This window comes from Saimiri boliviensis, chromosome 8 (genome assembly GCF_048565385.1).
Source record: "Saimiri boliviensis isolate mSaiBol1 chromosome 8, mSaiBol1.pri, whole genome shotgun sequence".
In the NCBI taxonomy this organism is placed as follows: Eukaryota; Metazoa; Chordata; class Mammalia; order Primates; family Cebidae; genus Saimiri; species Saimiri boliviensis.
Window position 1 is genome coordinate 12,845,853 of NC_133456.1, and position 17,212 is coordinate 12,863,064.

Here is a 17,212-nt window from a genome sequence, read left to right on the forward strand (position 1 = left end):
ACCACCATGCATAGTTAATTTTTGTATTTTTAGTAGAGATAAGGTTTCACAAAGTTAGCCAGGCTTGTCTCGAACTCCTGACCTTAGGTGATCCGCCACCCGCCTTAGCCTCCCAAAGTGCTGGTATTGCAGGCATAAGCCTCTGCTCCTGGCCAGTTTTTTTTGTTTGGTTTGGTTTTTGGTTTTTTTCTGTAGCCATGAGGTCTCACTATGTTGTCTATGCTGGTGTCGAACTACTAGGCTCAGGCTATCCTCTTGCCTTGGCTTTCCAAATGCTGGGATTATAGGCATCAGCCACCACAGCTGGACATGTTTCTTTTTTTTAAATTATTTTTTATTTTTGTGGAGACAGGATCTCACTCTGCCATTCAGGCTGGAGGGCAGTAATACATGATTTTATTCTTTTTGTTTTTAAAAAATTAATATTTTTTTCTTTTTTAGTTTTCTAAAGACGGGGGTTTCACCATGTTGGTCAGGCTGGTCTTTTTTTTTTTTTTGAGACGGAGATTCGCTCTTGTTACCCAGGCTGGAGTGCAATGGCGTGATCTCGGCTCACCGCAACCTCCGCCTCCTGGGTTCAGGCAATTCTCCTGCCTCAGCCTCCTGAGCGGCTGGGATTACAGGCACGCACCACCATGCCCAGCTAATTTTTTGTATTTTCAGTAGAGACGGGGTTTCACCATGTTGACCAGGATGGTCTCGATCTCTTGACCTCGTGATCCACCCGCCTCGGCCTCCCAAAGTGCTGGGATTACAGGCGTGAGCCACCATGCCCAGCCTAATATTTTTTTCAAATAAGAAAGTGGAGGCTGGGTGCAGTGGCTCATGTGGAGGGGAAAGGAAAACTCTAGATATCTTTCTTGCATTGTCCTATTTCCCGCTGGAGTCCTTTCTTTAAAGAAGGATACTTAGGCTGGCAATGCCCAGGCTCCTTGGGCAATAGCTCCCAAGAGTCTGGGTTGTATGGAGGGGGAATAACATGGATAGGAGGGTCTGGAACTGGGCCCAGGATTGGGTCCAGAACTGGGTCCAGAGTGGCAACAACTGCCTGAGAAGGGGGAGGAGATGGGTTAAGATTGAGGAACAGGGGAGGTAGTCTAGAGGATCCCATTTGCTCATGGATGTCTTAGAAGTAGAGATTTTTCTTCTTTTCGGATGGGATAGTCTCTAACTCCTTCCTGCTCTCTAGTTCCTTCTCATCTGTTTTTAAAAGGTAAAGAAGAACAGGCCCCTGCCACCACCATAGGGCATAGTCTATTTCTTCCCGTGAGACAGGACTTTTGTTATTAACATACATTATTAGGAGTTGGCAAACCCAATCCTCATCTGCGCCTGGCTTAGTTTTGTATTTTTTTTTGGTAGAGATGGGGTTTCACCATGTTGGCCAGGCTGGTCCCAAACTCATGACTTCAAATGATCCACCTACCTCACCTCCCAAAGTGCTGGGATTACAGGACTGAGCCACCCAGCCCTGCTCCCTTTACCCCGTTTTGTATGAACAGAATTCCTCTCCGGTCTTGAATACTGTCATCTTTTCAGTGAAACTCTCCTTTATTCAACTAATTAAAATTGCAAATCACTTGTCCCCCACACCCCCAACTTTCTTCCTGGATTTGTCTCCGTAGTACTTCTTACTACTTGATATACTATGCATTTTTCAGTTACAGGTATTTATCTTTGTTACGGTCTGTAAATTCCACGAGCACAGGGACCTGTGTGTTGTACTACCAGGGGTGCCTCAAGCACCTAGAAGGACGCCTGGCATATGGCAAGGCGCAATTGATCTCTCCGGAGTGAGCGGATGAATGGGAACTCAGAGGTGGAAGCACTGAAGTCTGGGAAGGCTTCCTGAAGGAACAGGCCCGCCGGCCGACACCCCCAAACCCCATGCGGCTTTGCGCCACGCCACGCCCATCGAGGCGGGGCCGAGGCCGGAAGCAGCCTCGGGCGGAAGCCCGACGGTACAAACTGTGTCCTCTTCCCGACCTGCCGCGAGCTCTCGCCCCGCCCACCCAAAAGTGGGTGAAAGGTCGGCGGCGCTGGCACTGCAGCTAGGGCAGCTGAGCCAGACGGCCTGAGAACTGAAGGACTGAGTGACAGACGAAACCCATCAGCCCGACCATGGCTGACCAGCCGAAACCCATCAGCCCGCTCAAGAATCTGCTGGCCGGCGGCTTTGGCGGCGTGTGCCTGGTGTTCGTGGGTCATCCTCTGGACACAGTCAAGGTGCGGGAGGCTGGGGCGCAGGTTTTCGGGAGGAGGCCTGAGCGGGGCACGGAAAGCATGGTCCCGCGCGAGGCGCGGCCGCTGGGCAGAAGTGGGGCCTGTGTGAGCTTCCGTGAGAAGTCGAGGGAATTTTTCAGGGGTGGGCCGGAAGCTGTACCTTTCGCCCCAAAGAGCCAGGCGGCGGCGCAAAGTGAGCAGTTTCTAACTGCCTGTCAAGAGCTCTAATGTAAAGTTCCCTGTTCCGCAGTCTCTCCTGACCCTGCACCACTTATTTAGGTATGAGAAAGAAAAACCGTCTCTCCGTAACTCTGGTTTCAGCCAACCCTAACATTATCATTAAGGTTGAAACAGGCCCCCTGTAAAGCCCGCCCCAGGAAGACAACTAAAGAGAGAGAGGTACGGTTGTTCTGTAGGTGTCCTTTGATACATTCTGCTGGGGCAAGAGTACCCATCTTTTTTGCCACTTTCCGGCCCCGGGGAGATATTTGACGCTCTTCAACCTGTCACCCCGCGGTGGCCTGCTCAGCCTCCTGGGCAGAAGCATCCTGTGAGAAGCAATGATGACCTCAGTGACTGAGTCCCTTCCACGGAAAGCAAGGTGATCAGCTTTGCACAAGGCCAGGCTCATTCTCACAACTTCCAGATGAGGAAGCTATGGTCAAACTAAGGCTTGGGAGGGATGGCATTAATCAGTAATTGTTCTCTGGTCTTCCTCACATCATATTTCTACTATTCCCCTTGCAATACCTTCATTAATGCTTTACTGGGGGACCAAAGTCCATGCCCCATGGCTTAGCAATCGAAGCTGCATCTAAATTTTCTCATTTTATTTTCTGGACATAGACTTGAAGGAAATTGACAAGTCATTGCCAGAGTGGGCCTGTAGAGAGCAGACATGAGTTTTAAAGGATTGGAAACCCACATAAGGGGCTTGTTAGGATGTTGGATCAGATTTCCTCCACAACGAAATTGTTTTTTGGGCACTTCCTCTTGGCAGGTTTGGGCAGTAAGCTCTTTGCTGCCTTTCATCCAAGAGAGAAATTGCCCTGAGGTACAGCTCGTACTGGGGTCGTTCTATAGGAAGATCAGAATTAAAGTAGCTGGACTTGCTAGGTCATTGTGCGACATGAAATCAAATGTTTATTTAGCTGATGGTAAATGCTGTGTGTTAGTGTTTTCCAGACAGTGGTCTTTCCAAGTGGCACTGTCTACCAAGGGACAATTGTCTGGCCTTTCTTCCTGCTCTTGGTCCGTATAGGCAGATATCTTATTCGTTCTAGGCTTTTGGGACCACTTTTTAAAGAAAAACAATATGCAAATATTGCTCCCACCTCCATATCATCTTCGTCCTTGATGTCACTTCCAAGGTAGACTGGATGACCTCTGCACTGAAGTGCAAATAACTGAAATGCTCACCTGCATATTTAACAACCAGAAAGCCTCTTTTTAGCTTAAACCCAAACCACAAATGGCTGACTGCTGTGTTTTTGGCCTTAGTGAGTGAGCTCCAATCAAAGCCTGACCTTGAGGTACTTTTTGAGGTCGAAGGTAAAAACAAAAACAAACAAAAAACAAAAAAGAAAGACAAGAATAAGAAAAAGAAAAAAAGTCAAAGGTAACATAACTGAGCTGTGGTCCATGTGGCCTGACAAGCCAAAAGCTACAACGCTTCAGAGTAGGGCATGAAAAGACTCTATGGAAGGTGGTGTTAGAGCGGGCATTTAAGTGCTGGCTGAGTTTTGACTGAAGGAGTTGGGAGACCTATACAATTTGGTATGGGGAGGGCAGGAGTGAAGGTGGGTATGGCTTGCAAGTGGGGATCATATTATAAAATAAGACCACCTAGGCAAGGTGTGATGGCTCACACCTGTAATTCCAGCATTTTAGGAGGCCGAGGCGGGTGGATCACCTGAGGTCAGGAGTTCAAAACCAGCCTGGCCAACTTGGTGAAACCCCATCTCTACTAAAAATACAAAAAAAATTAGCTGGGTGTGGTGGCAGGTGCCTGTAATTCCAACTACTTGTGAGCCTGGGGGTGTGGGGGGGTCAGCGGGGAGGTTGCAGTGAGCCTAGATCATGCCATTACACTCTAGCCTGGGCAACAGAGTTAGACTCCTTCTCAAAAAACAAAACAAAATAAAACAAAAACCCTGCAAAGGACTTTAATGTTCTTGCTGGTTTGGATGGCTGATGTCCTGATGAGACAGGTGTGAAGTGTATATAAAATCACAAAAAGCAGCCTTGGCAACATAGCAAGACCTCATGTCTGTACAAAGTACAAAAATTACAGGTATTTACTACCAGCTGGGCATGGTGGTAAATACCTGTAATCCAGCTACTCAGGAGGGTGAGGCTGGTAGATTGGTTGAACATAGGAGTTTGAGGCTGCAGTGAGTCATTGCATTCCAGTCTGGACAACAGAGTGAGACACTGTCTCAAAAAAAAGTCACAAAAAGGCATTAGTCAGAATTTTTTTTTTTTTTTTTTTTTTGAGATGTAGCCTTGCTCTGTCACCCAGACTGGAGTGTAGTGGCTGAATCTCAGCTAACTGCAACTTCCGCCTCTCAAGTTCAAGCGTTTTTCCTGCCTCAGCTTCCTGAGTAGCTGGGATTACAGGAGTATGCCACCATACCAGGTTAATTTTTTGTGTTTCTAGTAGAGATGGGGTTTCACTGTGTAGCCAGAATGGTCTTGATCTCCTGACCTCGTGATCCACCCGCCTTGTCCACCCAAAGTGCTGGGATTACAGGCGTGAGCCACCGTGAGTGGCCTTTTTTTTTTTTTTTTTTTGAGACGAGAGTCTCTTTCTGTCACCTAGGCTGGAGTGCAGTGGCAGGATCTCATCTCACTGCAACTTCTACCTCTTGAGTTCAAGTGCTTCCCTTGCCTCAGCCTCCTGAGTAGCTGGGATTACAGCTGCCCACTACCATGCCCAGATAATTTTTTGTATTTTTAGTAGAGATAGGCCTTGGCCTCCCAAAGTGCTGGGATTATAGGCGTGAGCCACCATGCTTGGCCTAGTCAGAAGTTTTGATCTATTTCTCTCTCTCTACTGACTAGGAGTGGTTGTGTTTGACTGTGAAGATCTGAAGGACAATACGAGGGATTTGTGGTGTAAAGTTGTGGTGGCCTCTGGCCATTTCTATTGTTGTGTCCCATAAACCCCTCAGACTTGCATGTCATCTCTGTTGCCCAGAGAGGGACTTCCTTGGTGTGATGTGAAAGCCCCTAGCAAATACAAGACTAAAAGATTCTACAGAAATAAACAACATGGTAAAAATGATGTTTTAGAAAGGTTAGAATGATAGCAACCTTGAGAAGGATTTGGAAGCCCAACAATGAGTAGGAAAAACATCCAGGAAAGGCCGGGTGTAGTGGTTCATTCCTGTAATTCCAGCACATTGGGAGACCAAGGTGGGCAGATCACCTGAGGTCAGGAGCTCAAGACCAGTCTGACCAACATGGAGAAACCCTGTCTCTACTAAAAACACAGAATTGAGGCCGAGGCGGGTGGATCACGAGGTCAAGAGATCGAGACCATCCTGGTCAACATGGTGAAACCCCGTCTCTACTAAAAATACAAAAAATTAGCTGGGCATGGTGGCACGTGCCTGTAATCCCAGCTACTCAGGAGGCTGAGGCAGGAGAATTGCCTGAACCCAGGAGGCGGAGGTTGCGGTGAGCCGAGATTGCGCCATTGCACTCCAGCCTGGGTAACAAGAGCGAAACTCCGTCTCAAAAAAAAAAAAAAAAAAACAACACAGAATTAGCCGGCTATAGTGGCACATACCTGTAATCTCAGCTACTTGGGAGGCTGAAGACTATTTCAGTTATCTATTGCAGTTTAATAGCTTACCCCAATGAGGCAGGAGGATCACTTGAGCTCAGGAGTTCAAGGCTGCAGTTAGCCAGGATGGCACCACTGTATGCCAGCTTGGGTGACAGAGCAAGACCCTGTCTCAAACCCCAAAACCAAAACCAACTTACCCCAAAACTTAGTGGCTTAAAACAACAATAAACATTTATCAGGGCCAGGCTCAGTGGCTCATGCCTATAATCCCAGCACTTTGGGAGGCCGAGGCAGGTGGATCACCGGAGGTCAGGAGTTCGAGACCAGCCTGGCCTAATGGCAAAACCCTGTCTCTACTAAAAAGGAAAAAAATACAAAAATTAGCCAGGCATGGTGGCACCCACCTGGAATCCCAGCTAGGTAGGAGGCTGAGACAGGAGAATTGCTTGAACCCAGGAGACAGAGGTTGCAGTGAACCAAGATCATGCCACTACATTCCAGCCTGGGTGACAGAGCAAGACTCAGTCTCAAAAAAGAAAAAAAGAGATAAATAATTCAATTAAAAATGGTCAAAGACTCTAGCCTGGGTGACAGTGTAAGACTTTGTCTCTTTTTTTTTTTTGAGACAAAGTTTCACTCTTGTTACCCAGGCTGGAGTGCAATGGCGCGATCTTGGCTCAGCGCAACCTACGCCTCCTGGGTTGAGGCAATTCTCCTGCTTCAGCCTCCTGAGTAGCTGGGATTACAGGCACGTGCCACCACGCCCAGCTAATTTTTTGCACTTTTAGTAGAGACGGGGTTTCACCTTGTTGACCAGGATGGTCTTGATATTTTGACCTCGTGATCCACCCGTCTCTGCCTCCCAAAGTGCTGGGATTACAGGCTTGAGCCACTGCGCCCGGCCGACTCTGTCTCTTAAAAAGAGAGTGCGAGAGAAAGAAAAAGAGAGAAAAAAGGGCAAAAGATCTTTCTTTTTTTCTTTTTATTGTTTTTTTTTTTTTGAGACGGAGTTTCGCTCTTGTTACCCAGGCTGGAGTGCAATGGCGCGATCTTGGCTCACCGCAGCCTCTGCCTCCTGGGTTCAGGCAATTCTCCTGCCTCAGCCTCCTGAGTAGCTGGGATTACAGGCACGTGCCACCACGCCCAGCTAATTTTTTGCATTTTTAGTAGAGACGGGGTTTCACCTTGTTGACCAGGATGGTCTTGATATTTTGACCTCGTGATCCACCCGTCTCTGCCTCCCAAAGTGCTGGGATTACAGGCTTGAGCCACTGCGCCCGGCCGACTCTGTCTCTTAAAAAGAGAGTGCGAGAGAAAGAAAAAGAGAGAAAAAAGGGCAAAAGATCTTTCTTTTTTTCTTTTTCTTGTTTTTTTTTTTTTTTTTGAGACGGAGTTTCGCTCTTGTTACCCAGGCTGGAGTGCAATGGCGCGATCTTGGCTCACCGCAGCCTCCGCCTCCTGGGTTCAGGCAATTCTCCTGCCTCAGCCTCCTGAGTAGCTGGGATTACAGGCACGTGCCACCATGCCCAGCTAACTTTTTGTATATTTAGTAGAGACGGGGTTTCACCATGTTGACCAGGATGGTCTCAATCTCTTGACCTCGTGATCCACCCGCCTCGGCCTCCTAAAGTGCTGGGATTACAGGCTTGAGCCACCGCGCCCGGCCTCTTTTTTTCTTTTGAGGAGTCTCACTTTGTCACCCAGGCTGAAGTGCAATGGTATGATCTCATCCCACTGTAACCTCTGCCTCTCGGGTTCAAGCGATTCTCCTGCCTCAGCCTCCTGAATAGATGGGATTTCATGCACCTGCCATTATGCCTGGCTAATTTTTTTGTGTTTTAGTAGAGATGGGGTTTCACCATGTTGGCCAGGCTGGTCTTGAACTTCTGACTTCGTGATCCACCCGCCTTGGACTCCCAAAGTGCTGGGATTATAGGTGTGAGCCACTGTGCCCAGCATTTTTTTTTTTTTAAAGAGACTAGGTCTTGGCTTGCCGTGGTGTCTCATATCTATAATCCTAGTACTTTGGGAGGCTGAGGCAGGCAGATTACATGAGTCCAGGAGTTCCAGACCAGTCTGATCAACATGGTGAAACCCCATCTCTACACACACACACACACACACGCCAAGCATGGTGGCATGCACCTGAGGTCTCAGCTACTTGGGAGGCTGAGTGGGAGGATCACCTGAGCATGGAAGGCGAAAGTTGCAGTGAGCCAAGATCATATCACTGCACTTCAGTATGGGCAACAGAGAACCTGCCTCAAAAAATAAAGAGTCAAGTCTTGCTCTGTTACCCAGCTGGAGTGTAGTGGCACCATCATAGTTCACTGTATCTGGAACTCTTGGCCTCAAGTTATCCTCCCCTGCTTCCCAAAAGTGCTTAGATTACAGATGTGAGCCACCACACCCAGCCATGGACATAAATAGACATTTCTTCAAAAAAGGTGGGCCAATAAGCATGTGAAAAGATGTTCAATGCCATTATCCATCATGGAAACTGCAAATCAAAATCACAATGCAATACCACCTCATACCCACTATGATGGCTGTTAAAAAAAAAAAAAAAAAAGGATATAACCTGAGCAATAAAGTGAGATTCTGTCTCTACAAAAACAATAAAAAATTAGCTTGTGCTGTGGTGTGCACTTGTAGTCCCAGCTACTTTGGAGGCTGAGGTGGGAGAATTGCATGAGCCCAGGAGGTTGAGGTTGTAGTGGGCTATTGATCACACCATTGCACTCTAGCCTGAGTGACAGAGTGAAACCTTGTCTCAAAAAAAAAAAAAAATATATATATATATATATATATATATATATATAATACACACACACACACACACAAGTATTGAAGATGTGGAGAATCTGGAACCCTCCTTCACTGCTTATGGGAATATAAAATGGTGAAGCCACTTTGGCAAACAGTCTGGCAGTTCTTCAAAAGGTTTAAACAGAGTTAACATATAACTTAGAAATTATGCTAGTGGATAAATACCTGTGATGGTTAATTGTATGTGTCAACTTGACTAGGCTACAGAGTACCCAGATATTTGGTCACACGTTATTCTGAGTGTGCCAGTGAGAGTGGTTTTGGATATTAACATTTGAATCTGTAAACTGATTAAAGCTACTTGTCCTTCCTAATGTGAATGGACCTCATCCAGTTAGTTGAAGGCCTGAATAGAACAAAAGGCTGACTGATACTTCCCTGCAACTAAGAGGGAACTCCTGTCTGAATACTTGAGCTGGAACATTAGTCTTTCCCTGCTTTCAGACTTGAACTGAAACACTGGTTCTTTTTGGGTCTCAAACTTGCCAAATCCAGATCTTGGGACTTCTCAACCTTCATAATTGTATGAGCCATTTCCTTTTTTTTTTTTGGAGATGGAGTTTCGCTCTTGTTACCCAGGCTGGAGTGCAATGGCACGATCTTGGCTCACCGCAACCTCCGCCTCCTGGGTTCAGGCAATTCTCCTGCCTCAGCCTCCTGAGTAGCTGGGATTACAGGCATGTGCCACCATGCCCAGCTAATTTTTTGTATTTTTAGTAGAGACGGGGTTTCACCATGTTGACCGGGATGGTCTCGATCTCTTGACCTCGTGATCCACCCGCCTGGGCGTCCCAAAGTGCTGGGATTACAGGCTTGAGCCACCACGCCCGGCCGAGCCATTTCCTTATAATAAATCTCTTGATATATATCTCCTGTTGATTCTGTTTCTCTGAAGAATTCTGACCAATACAACACCCAAGAGAATTGAAAACATGTATCCATGGCCAGGCGCGGTGGCTCAAGCCTGTAATCCCAGCACTTTGGGAGGCTGAGGCGGGTGGATCACGAGGTCGAGAGATCGAGACCATCCTGGTCAACATGGTGAAACCCCGTCTCTACTAAAAATACAAAAAACTAGCTGGGCGTGGTGGTGCGTGCCTGTAATCCCAGCTACTTAGGAGGCTGAGGCAGGAGAATTGCCTGAGCCAAGGAGGCGGAGGTTACGGTGAGCCGAGGTCGCGCCATTGCACTCCAGCCTGGGTAACAAGAGCGAAACTCCGTCTCAAAAAAAAAAAAAAAGAAAACATATATCCGTACAAAAAACTTGTACACAAATGTTTATAGCAGCATTATTCATAATAATCAAAAAGTAGGAAAAACACAAATGTCTATCAACTGATGAATAGGCAGGCATGCAAAATGTGATTTATTCTTACAATGGGATATTATTTGCCAATGAAAGGAATGAAGTACTAATGAAATGAAAGAGAAGTTTGAATCCAGCAGGTTAAGTGAATGCTAAAGACGTACACAAGTGCTTCGCTGTTTATTTGGCAGACAGTTGGACCATTGCTGCTGACAGGCGGTTCTCATTATGGTAGGTGACTGCATTTTAACTTCTGGTTTCAGGTCCGACTGCAGACACAGCCACCGAGTTTGCCTGGACAGCCTCCCATGTACTCTGGGACCTTTGACTGTTTCCGGAAGACTCTTATTAGAGAGGTTGGTATCTGGTACTGGGCATTCCTCTTACTTGGAGGAACACATTCATGGAGTTAGTTTGTTACCCCCCAGAAGAGAAGGGTAACTGTGTGGTTCTGCTGGACAGCTAGCTCACAGCTGCCACTCCTTCACCAAGCCACCCTGTTCCCCCCATTGTCATCTGCTTTGAAGTCTCAGGTAGTTCTAGCGACTGTTTCATACACATGACTAAAGCTAATAAAATGATTTCCTCTTTTTTTTTTTTTTTTTGAGATGGAGTTTCACTCTTGTTACCCAGGCTGGAGTGCAATGGTGCGATCTCGGCTCACCGCAACCTCCGCCTCCTGGGTTCAGGCAATTCTCCTGCCTCAGCCTCCTGAGCAGCTGGGATTACAGGCACGCGCCACCATGCCCAGCTAATTTTTAGTATTTTCAGTAGAGACGGGGTTTCACCATGTTGACCAGGATGGTCTCGATCTGTTGACCTCGTGATCCACCCACCTTGGCCTCCCAAAGTGCTGGGATTACAGGCGTGAGCCACCGCACCTGGCCAAATGATTGCCTCCTTTGGAAGATGGAATTTAGATCACAGAGAACTAGCAAGTAATAATTGAGATGTGAAATGGAAGAAAATGTACATCTGGCTGGGTGCCGTGGCATGTGCCTGTAGTCCCAGCTACTCGGGAGGCTGAGGCTGGAGGATCTCTTGAGTCCAGGAGTTCTGGGCTGTAGTGCGCTATGCCAGTTGGGTGTCCGCACTAAGTTCAGCATCAATATGGTGACCTCCTAGGAGCGGGGGACCACCAGGTTGCCTAAGGAGGAGTGAACCGGCCCAGGCAGGAAACGGAGCAGGTCAAAATTCCTGTGCTGATCGGTCGTGGGATCGTGCCTGTGATTGCCACTGCACTCCAGCCTGGGCAAAATAGCAAGAACCCATCTATTTTTTTTTTTTTTTTGAGACGGAGTCTCGCTCTTGTTACCCAGGCTGGAGTGCAATGGCGCGATCTCGGCTCACCGCAACCTCCACCTCCTGGGCTCAGGCAATTCTCCTGCCTCAGCCTCCTAAGTAGCTGGGATTACAGGCATGCACCACCACGCCCAGCTAGTTTTTTTTGTATTTTTAGTAGAGACGGGGTTTCACTATGTTGACCAGGATGGTCTCGATCTCTCGACCTCGTGATCCACCCGCCTCGGCCTCCCAAAGTGCTGGGATTACAGGCGTGAGCCACCGCACCCGGCAAACCCATCTATTTTTAAAAAATTATATATAAAAAAAGAAAACGTACATCTGGACTGGGCATGGTGGCTCACGCCTCTAATCCCAGCACTTTGGGAGGCTAAGGCAGGTAGATCACTTGAGCCCAGGAGTTCGAGGCCAGCCTGGGCAACATGTAGAGAGTGCCATTGCTACAAAAAATGCAAAAATTAGATGGATGTGGTGGCACATGTGTATCTGTAGTTCTAGCTACTCGGGAGATTGAGGTGGGAGGATCACTTGAGCCAGGAGTTGGAGGTTGCAGTGAGCTGAGATTGCCCCTCTGTACTCCAACCTGAGTGACAAAGTGAGACCCTGCCTCAGAAAAAAAAAAAAAAAGGCCAGGCACAGTGGCACACACCTGTAATCCCAGTTCTTTGGGAGGCCAAGGTGGGTGGATTGCCCGAGCTCAGGAGTTCAAGACCAGCCTGACCAACATGGTGAAACCCCATTTCTACTAAAAATACAAAAATTAGCTGGGCATGGTGGTGTGCACCTGTAGTCCCAGCTACTTGGGAGGCCAAGGCATGAGAATTGCTTGAGCGCAGGAGACAGAGGTTGCAGTGAGCCAAGGCTGCGTCATTGCACTCCAGTCTGGGCAACAAGAGTGAAACTCTGTCTTAAAAAAAAAAAAGAAAACGAAAAAAGAAATATACATCTGCATCTGGCACAGTCAGTTTGATAGGGATCCATGTCAGAAGTGCATGTGAATGAAGTCTAAAGGAAAAGTCAGCCAGTCCTAGAAACAGTGAGAGAAGTCATCAGAGTCTCCAGTTTCCCTAGACAGAGACATTAAATTGCTTTGGAGTTATTATTATTTTAGATATATGTGCATATATATACATATTATACATATATGTACATAATATACATATGTATATATGGCAAAAACATGATTTTTAAAAAGTATTAATTACTAATTATATTTATTATCATTAATAAATAACTTCAGCTGGCCGAGGTGGCTCATGCCTGTAATCCCAGCACTTTGGGTGGCCGAGGGAAGTGGATGACATGAGGTCAGGAGTTTGAGATCAACCTGGCCAACATGGTGAAACACTGTCTCTACTAAAAATACAAGAAATTAGCCAGGCATGGTGGCACATGCCTGTGATCCAGGTACTTGGGAAGCTGAGATGAGGAGAATCAGTTGAACTTGGGAGGCAGAGGTTGGAGTGAGCTGAGATCATGCCATTGCACTCCAGCCTGGGAAACAAGAGTGAAACTCTTGTCTCAAAAATAAAAAAATAGCCGGCGCGGTGGCTCAAGCCTGTAGTCCCAGCACTTTGGGAGGCCGAGGCGGGTGGATCACAAGGTCAAGAGATCGAGACCATCCTGGTCAACATGGTGAAACCCCGTCTCTACTAAAAATACAAAAAAATTAGCTGGGCATGGTGGTGCGTGCCTGTAATCCCAAGCTACTCAGGAGGTTGAGGCAGGAGAATTGCCTGAACCCAGGAAGCAAGGTTGCGGTGAGCTGAGATAGTGCCATTGCACTTCAGCCTGGGTAACAAGAGTGAAACTCCGTCTCAAAAATAAAATAAAAATAAAAAAATAAACGAAAAATAAAAAAATAATAAATAACTTCATTAACACATGCCTTAAAAACATTGTTGAGATCTTTTCCTTTGCTTCCTAAAATATGACTTTCATATAAATCTATTATACTCTCTAAATTTATAGACTTGATTAAATATACAAAACTAAGTAGTTGTCATCCAGATAAAAGGGGGGGTTGACGGTAAGTGATGGACTCAGCCTTGGAGAAGTTGTTCCCAGGATTCCTCTAGGACTTGGCTGTAGAAGGAAAATCTTTTTTTTTTTTTTTTTTTGAGGCGGAGTTTCGCTCTTGTTACCCAGGCTGGAGTGCAATGGTGCGACCTCGGCTCACCGCAACCTCCGCCTCCTGGGTTCAGGCAATTCTCCTGCCTCAGCCTCCTAAGTAGCTGGGATTATAGGCACGAGCCACCATGCCCAGCTAATTTTTTGTATTTTTAGTAGAGCCGGGGTTTCACCATGTTGACCAGGATGGTCTCGATCTCTTGACCTCGTGATCCACCCGCCTCGGCCTCCCAAAGTGCTGGGATTACAGGCTTGAGCCACTGCGCCCGGCCTGGAAAATCTTTTTAAAATTTTTATTTATTTATTTATTTTGAGATGGAGTCTTGTTGCCCAGGCTGGAGTGCAGTAGCGTGATCTCTGCTCACTGCAATCTCTGCCTCCTGGGTTCAAGTGATTCTCCTGCCTCAGGCCCCAAGTAGCTGGGATTATAGGCGCCCACTACTATACCCAGCTAATTTTTGTATTTTTAGTAGAGATGGGGTTTCACTATGTTGGCCAGGGTGGTCTTAAACTCCTGACCTTGTGATCCACCTGCCTCGGCCTCCCAAAGTGCAGGGATTACAGGTGTCAGCCACCTTGCCTGGCCTTGCCCTTTCTTTTTTAAGCCTCTCCTCCTTACATCTCTGGTGCTGGGGTGGAGTCTGATCAGTGTCTGATGGGGGCTCTAGGCTTCAGGTCCACTCAAAATCCTTTACCCTTACTGAAATAGGCTTATCTACCCCTTGGTTATTAGATGTTATTGAGCACCTGCCTGGGGTGGGCCATGTGCTGGGTTCTGGAGGCCTGCTGAGAATGTCTTGTAAAAACCCAACTCCTTGAAGAATTGAATAGGCTTCCTTAGTCCATGTTTGTGCATGTCCTGATTTTTGCTGTACCAGATTTGAGCTTTCTGCTTTCTGAAGCTGCTAGGCAGGGGTCTGTACATTGTGCTATATGGAACTGGGTGAGCCATTCTAATGGAAAGAAGACTAGACAAGTTGTTCAGGAGGAGTGGGGACCTGGTAATCCTTTTAGCTCATGGAGAGCTGTGGGAATGGCTTTGAACGGACTTTGTCATATGCTGTTTTTGTAGATCCTCCTCAGATCTCTGTCATTTTCCCGTTTACTGCCTCTATACTTTATGCTTGGAGTCTACTTGTAGCCTCCAGCAGTTAAGACCTTTGCAGGAGTTAAGAGGAATGCTGACAGGTACAGCTGTACCCCTTTGATCCTGAAAAGAAAGTTTGGATACCCAGGGTCTCCAGTGAGGCAGGTTGTTCAGCCTGGGTCTGTGGACCCCTCCCAGTGTGCAGCCTCACCCTGATTCTCCTGCCACTCTCTATAAGGAGCAACTTTAAAATTTTTTTGTGTTTATTTAAAACAAATGGTTTTGAGATGGAGTCTTGCTATTTTACCCAGGCTGATCTTGAACTCCTAGGCTTAAGTGATCTTCCCACCTCAGCCTCCTGAGTACCTGGGATTACAGGTCCTGATACAGGCACTTCTTTTGTTACTGAGAAGCTAATAACAAAGTAACAAAGTGATATTTTATCTTTTTCCTTCATTCTCCAGAGGCAACCACTTTCAATTTTTTTCAGTTGTTTATGTTGTTTCCACCTATCTATATAATATACGTTTACTGTTATATTTTATACATGTTTATATTTTTTTAGCTACCTATTTGTGGTGGATTATTTTATATTTTACACTCCCTATTTATATTTGTATTTACACCAAATTTATATTTACATACCCTATCCCCTCCTTCTGCCCTGTCCTTTCATGATTTTATCACCCTTTATGGTTTAATCCAATTCACTATTTTCATGATTACAACTTTATGTATATTTTTCTCTTATTTAAGTATGTGCTCTGATGTGCATTCCATTCCTTGTGTAACTTTTTGTTTCCCTTGGGATTGGATTAATAATTGTGTTAAATCTTTTGTTTGTTTTTCTTTGAATGACCGTCTCTGTCATTCTATATCCTAAATGTCTGTAGTACACCTTTCTGTTTGGTTTGCTACACTGGTTAGGGAGTTATTTTCTGTTCTTCCAGCCAGTGTGTATTGTTTTGTTCTGTTTTTTTTGTTTGTTTGTTTGTTTTGTTTTTTTGAGTAGGAGTCTAGCTCCGTTGCCAGGCTGGAGTGCAATGGCGCCATCTCAGTTCACTTCAACCTCCACTTCCTGGTTCAAGCAATTCTTGTGCCTCAGCCTCCAGAGTAGCTGGTATTATAGGTATGTGCCACCAGACCCAGCTAATTTTTGTATTTTTAGTAGAGACGGGGTTTCACGATGTTAGCCAGTATAGTCTTTTTTTTTTTTTGAGACGGAGTTTCGCTCTTGTTACCCAGGCTGAAGTGCAATGGCGCGATCTCGGCTCACCACAACCTCCGCCTCCTGGGTTCAGGCAATTCTCCTGCCTCAGCCTCCTGAGTAGCTGGGATTACAGGCACGTGCCACCATGCCCAGCTAATTTTTTTGTATTTTTAGTAGAGACGGTGTTTCACCATGTTGACCAGGATGGTCTCGATCTCTCGACCTCGTGATCCACCCGCCTCGGCCTCCCAAAGTGCTGGGATTACAGGCTTGAGCCACCGCGCCCGGCCGCCAGTATAGTCTTGATCTCCTGATCTCGTGATCTTCCTGCCTTGGCCTCCAAAAGTGCTGGGATTACAGGCATGAGCCACTGCACCTGGCTTTGTTCCATTTTCCTTGGAAACATCACTTTTGAAGTCCTCTACTCCCCTGTGGACTGACTGCATCCCAGGTCCACTGCACCCAGTGCCATCCTAGAAACCCACTTCATCTCTCTTGGACTGGCCCCCTGGTCTTCCAGGTCCTAAATCTTCCTCCTTGTTTACTAACTTGTTTGGTTGGGTATTTATGTATTTGTCTGTCTAATTATTTATTGGTTACTCCATATTCACTTTCTTTTCTTTCTTTTTCCCCAGTAATGGGTATGAGCAATCTTTTTTTTCTAGAGTTGGGGGTCTCACTGTGTCTCCCAGGCTGGAGTATAGTGGCAAGATCATAGCTCACTGAAGCCTTGAACTCCTCGGCTCAAGTTATCCTCCCAACTCAGACTCCTGATTAGCTAGGACAACAGGTACACGTCACCATGTTTGGCTAACTTTTGTTTTTTATTTGTTTTTGTAGAGACAGGGTCTTTTTTTTTTTTTTTTTTTTTTTTGAGACGGAGTTTCGCCCTTGTTACCCAGGCTGGAGTGCAATGGCGCGATCTCGGCTCACCACAACCTCCGCCTCCTGGGGTCAGGCAATTCTCCTGCCTCAGCCTCCTGAGTAGCTGGGATTACAGGCATGTGCCACCATGCCCAGCTAATTTTTTTGCACTTTTAGTAGAGACGGGGTTTCACCATGTTGACCAGGATGGCCTCGATCTCTCAACCTTGTGATCCACCCGCCTCGGCCTCCCAAAGTGCTGGGATTACAGGCTTGAGCCACCGCGCCCGGCCCGAGGCAGGGTCTTACTATGCTACCCAGGCTTATCTTCCCTTTCATTCCCAGACTGTACTGGTGAAAATTGCTCTGCAGTCCTAACAAAAATCTCATCTTAATACCTGGAAAATAGAAAACATTTTCTTAATCACTTGTAATCTTACCCCAAAGAAGGTAGATCACATTGTATAT

At 46.5% G+C, this 17,212-nt stretch overlaps 1 protein-coding gene across 1 annotated transcript in view; it reads left to right on the forward strand.

Annotated features, from left to right (window-relative positions):
• The first annotated feature begins 1,925 nt into the window (after positions 1-1,925).
• Positions 1,926-17,212, forward strand: part of SLC25A20 (solute carrier family 25 member 20) — a 45,442-nt gene continuing 30,155 nt past the window's right edge. Inside the window, exons 1-2 of the mRNA XM_039477585.2 lie at positions 1,926-2,226; positions 10,415-10,507. Coding sequence (XP_039333519.1) covers positions 2,122-2,226; positions 10,415-10,507 — 198 coding nt within the window. The 5' untranslated portion in view covers positions 1,926-2,121. The remainder of the gene's footprint in view (positions 2,227-10,414; positions 10,508-17,212) is intronic.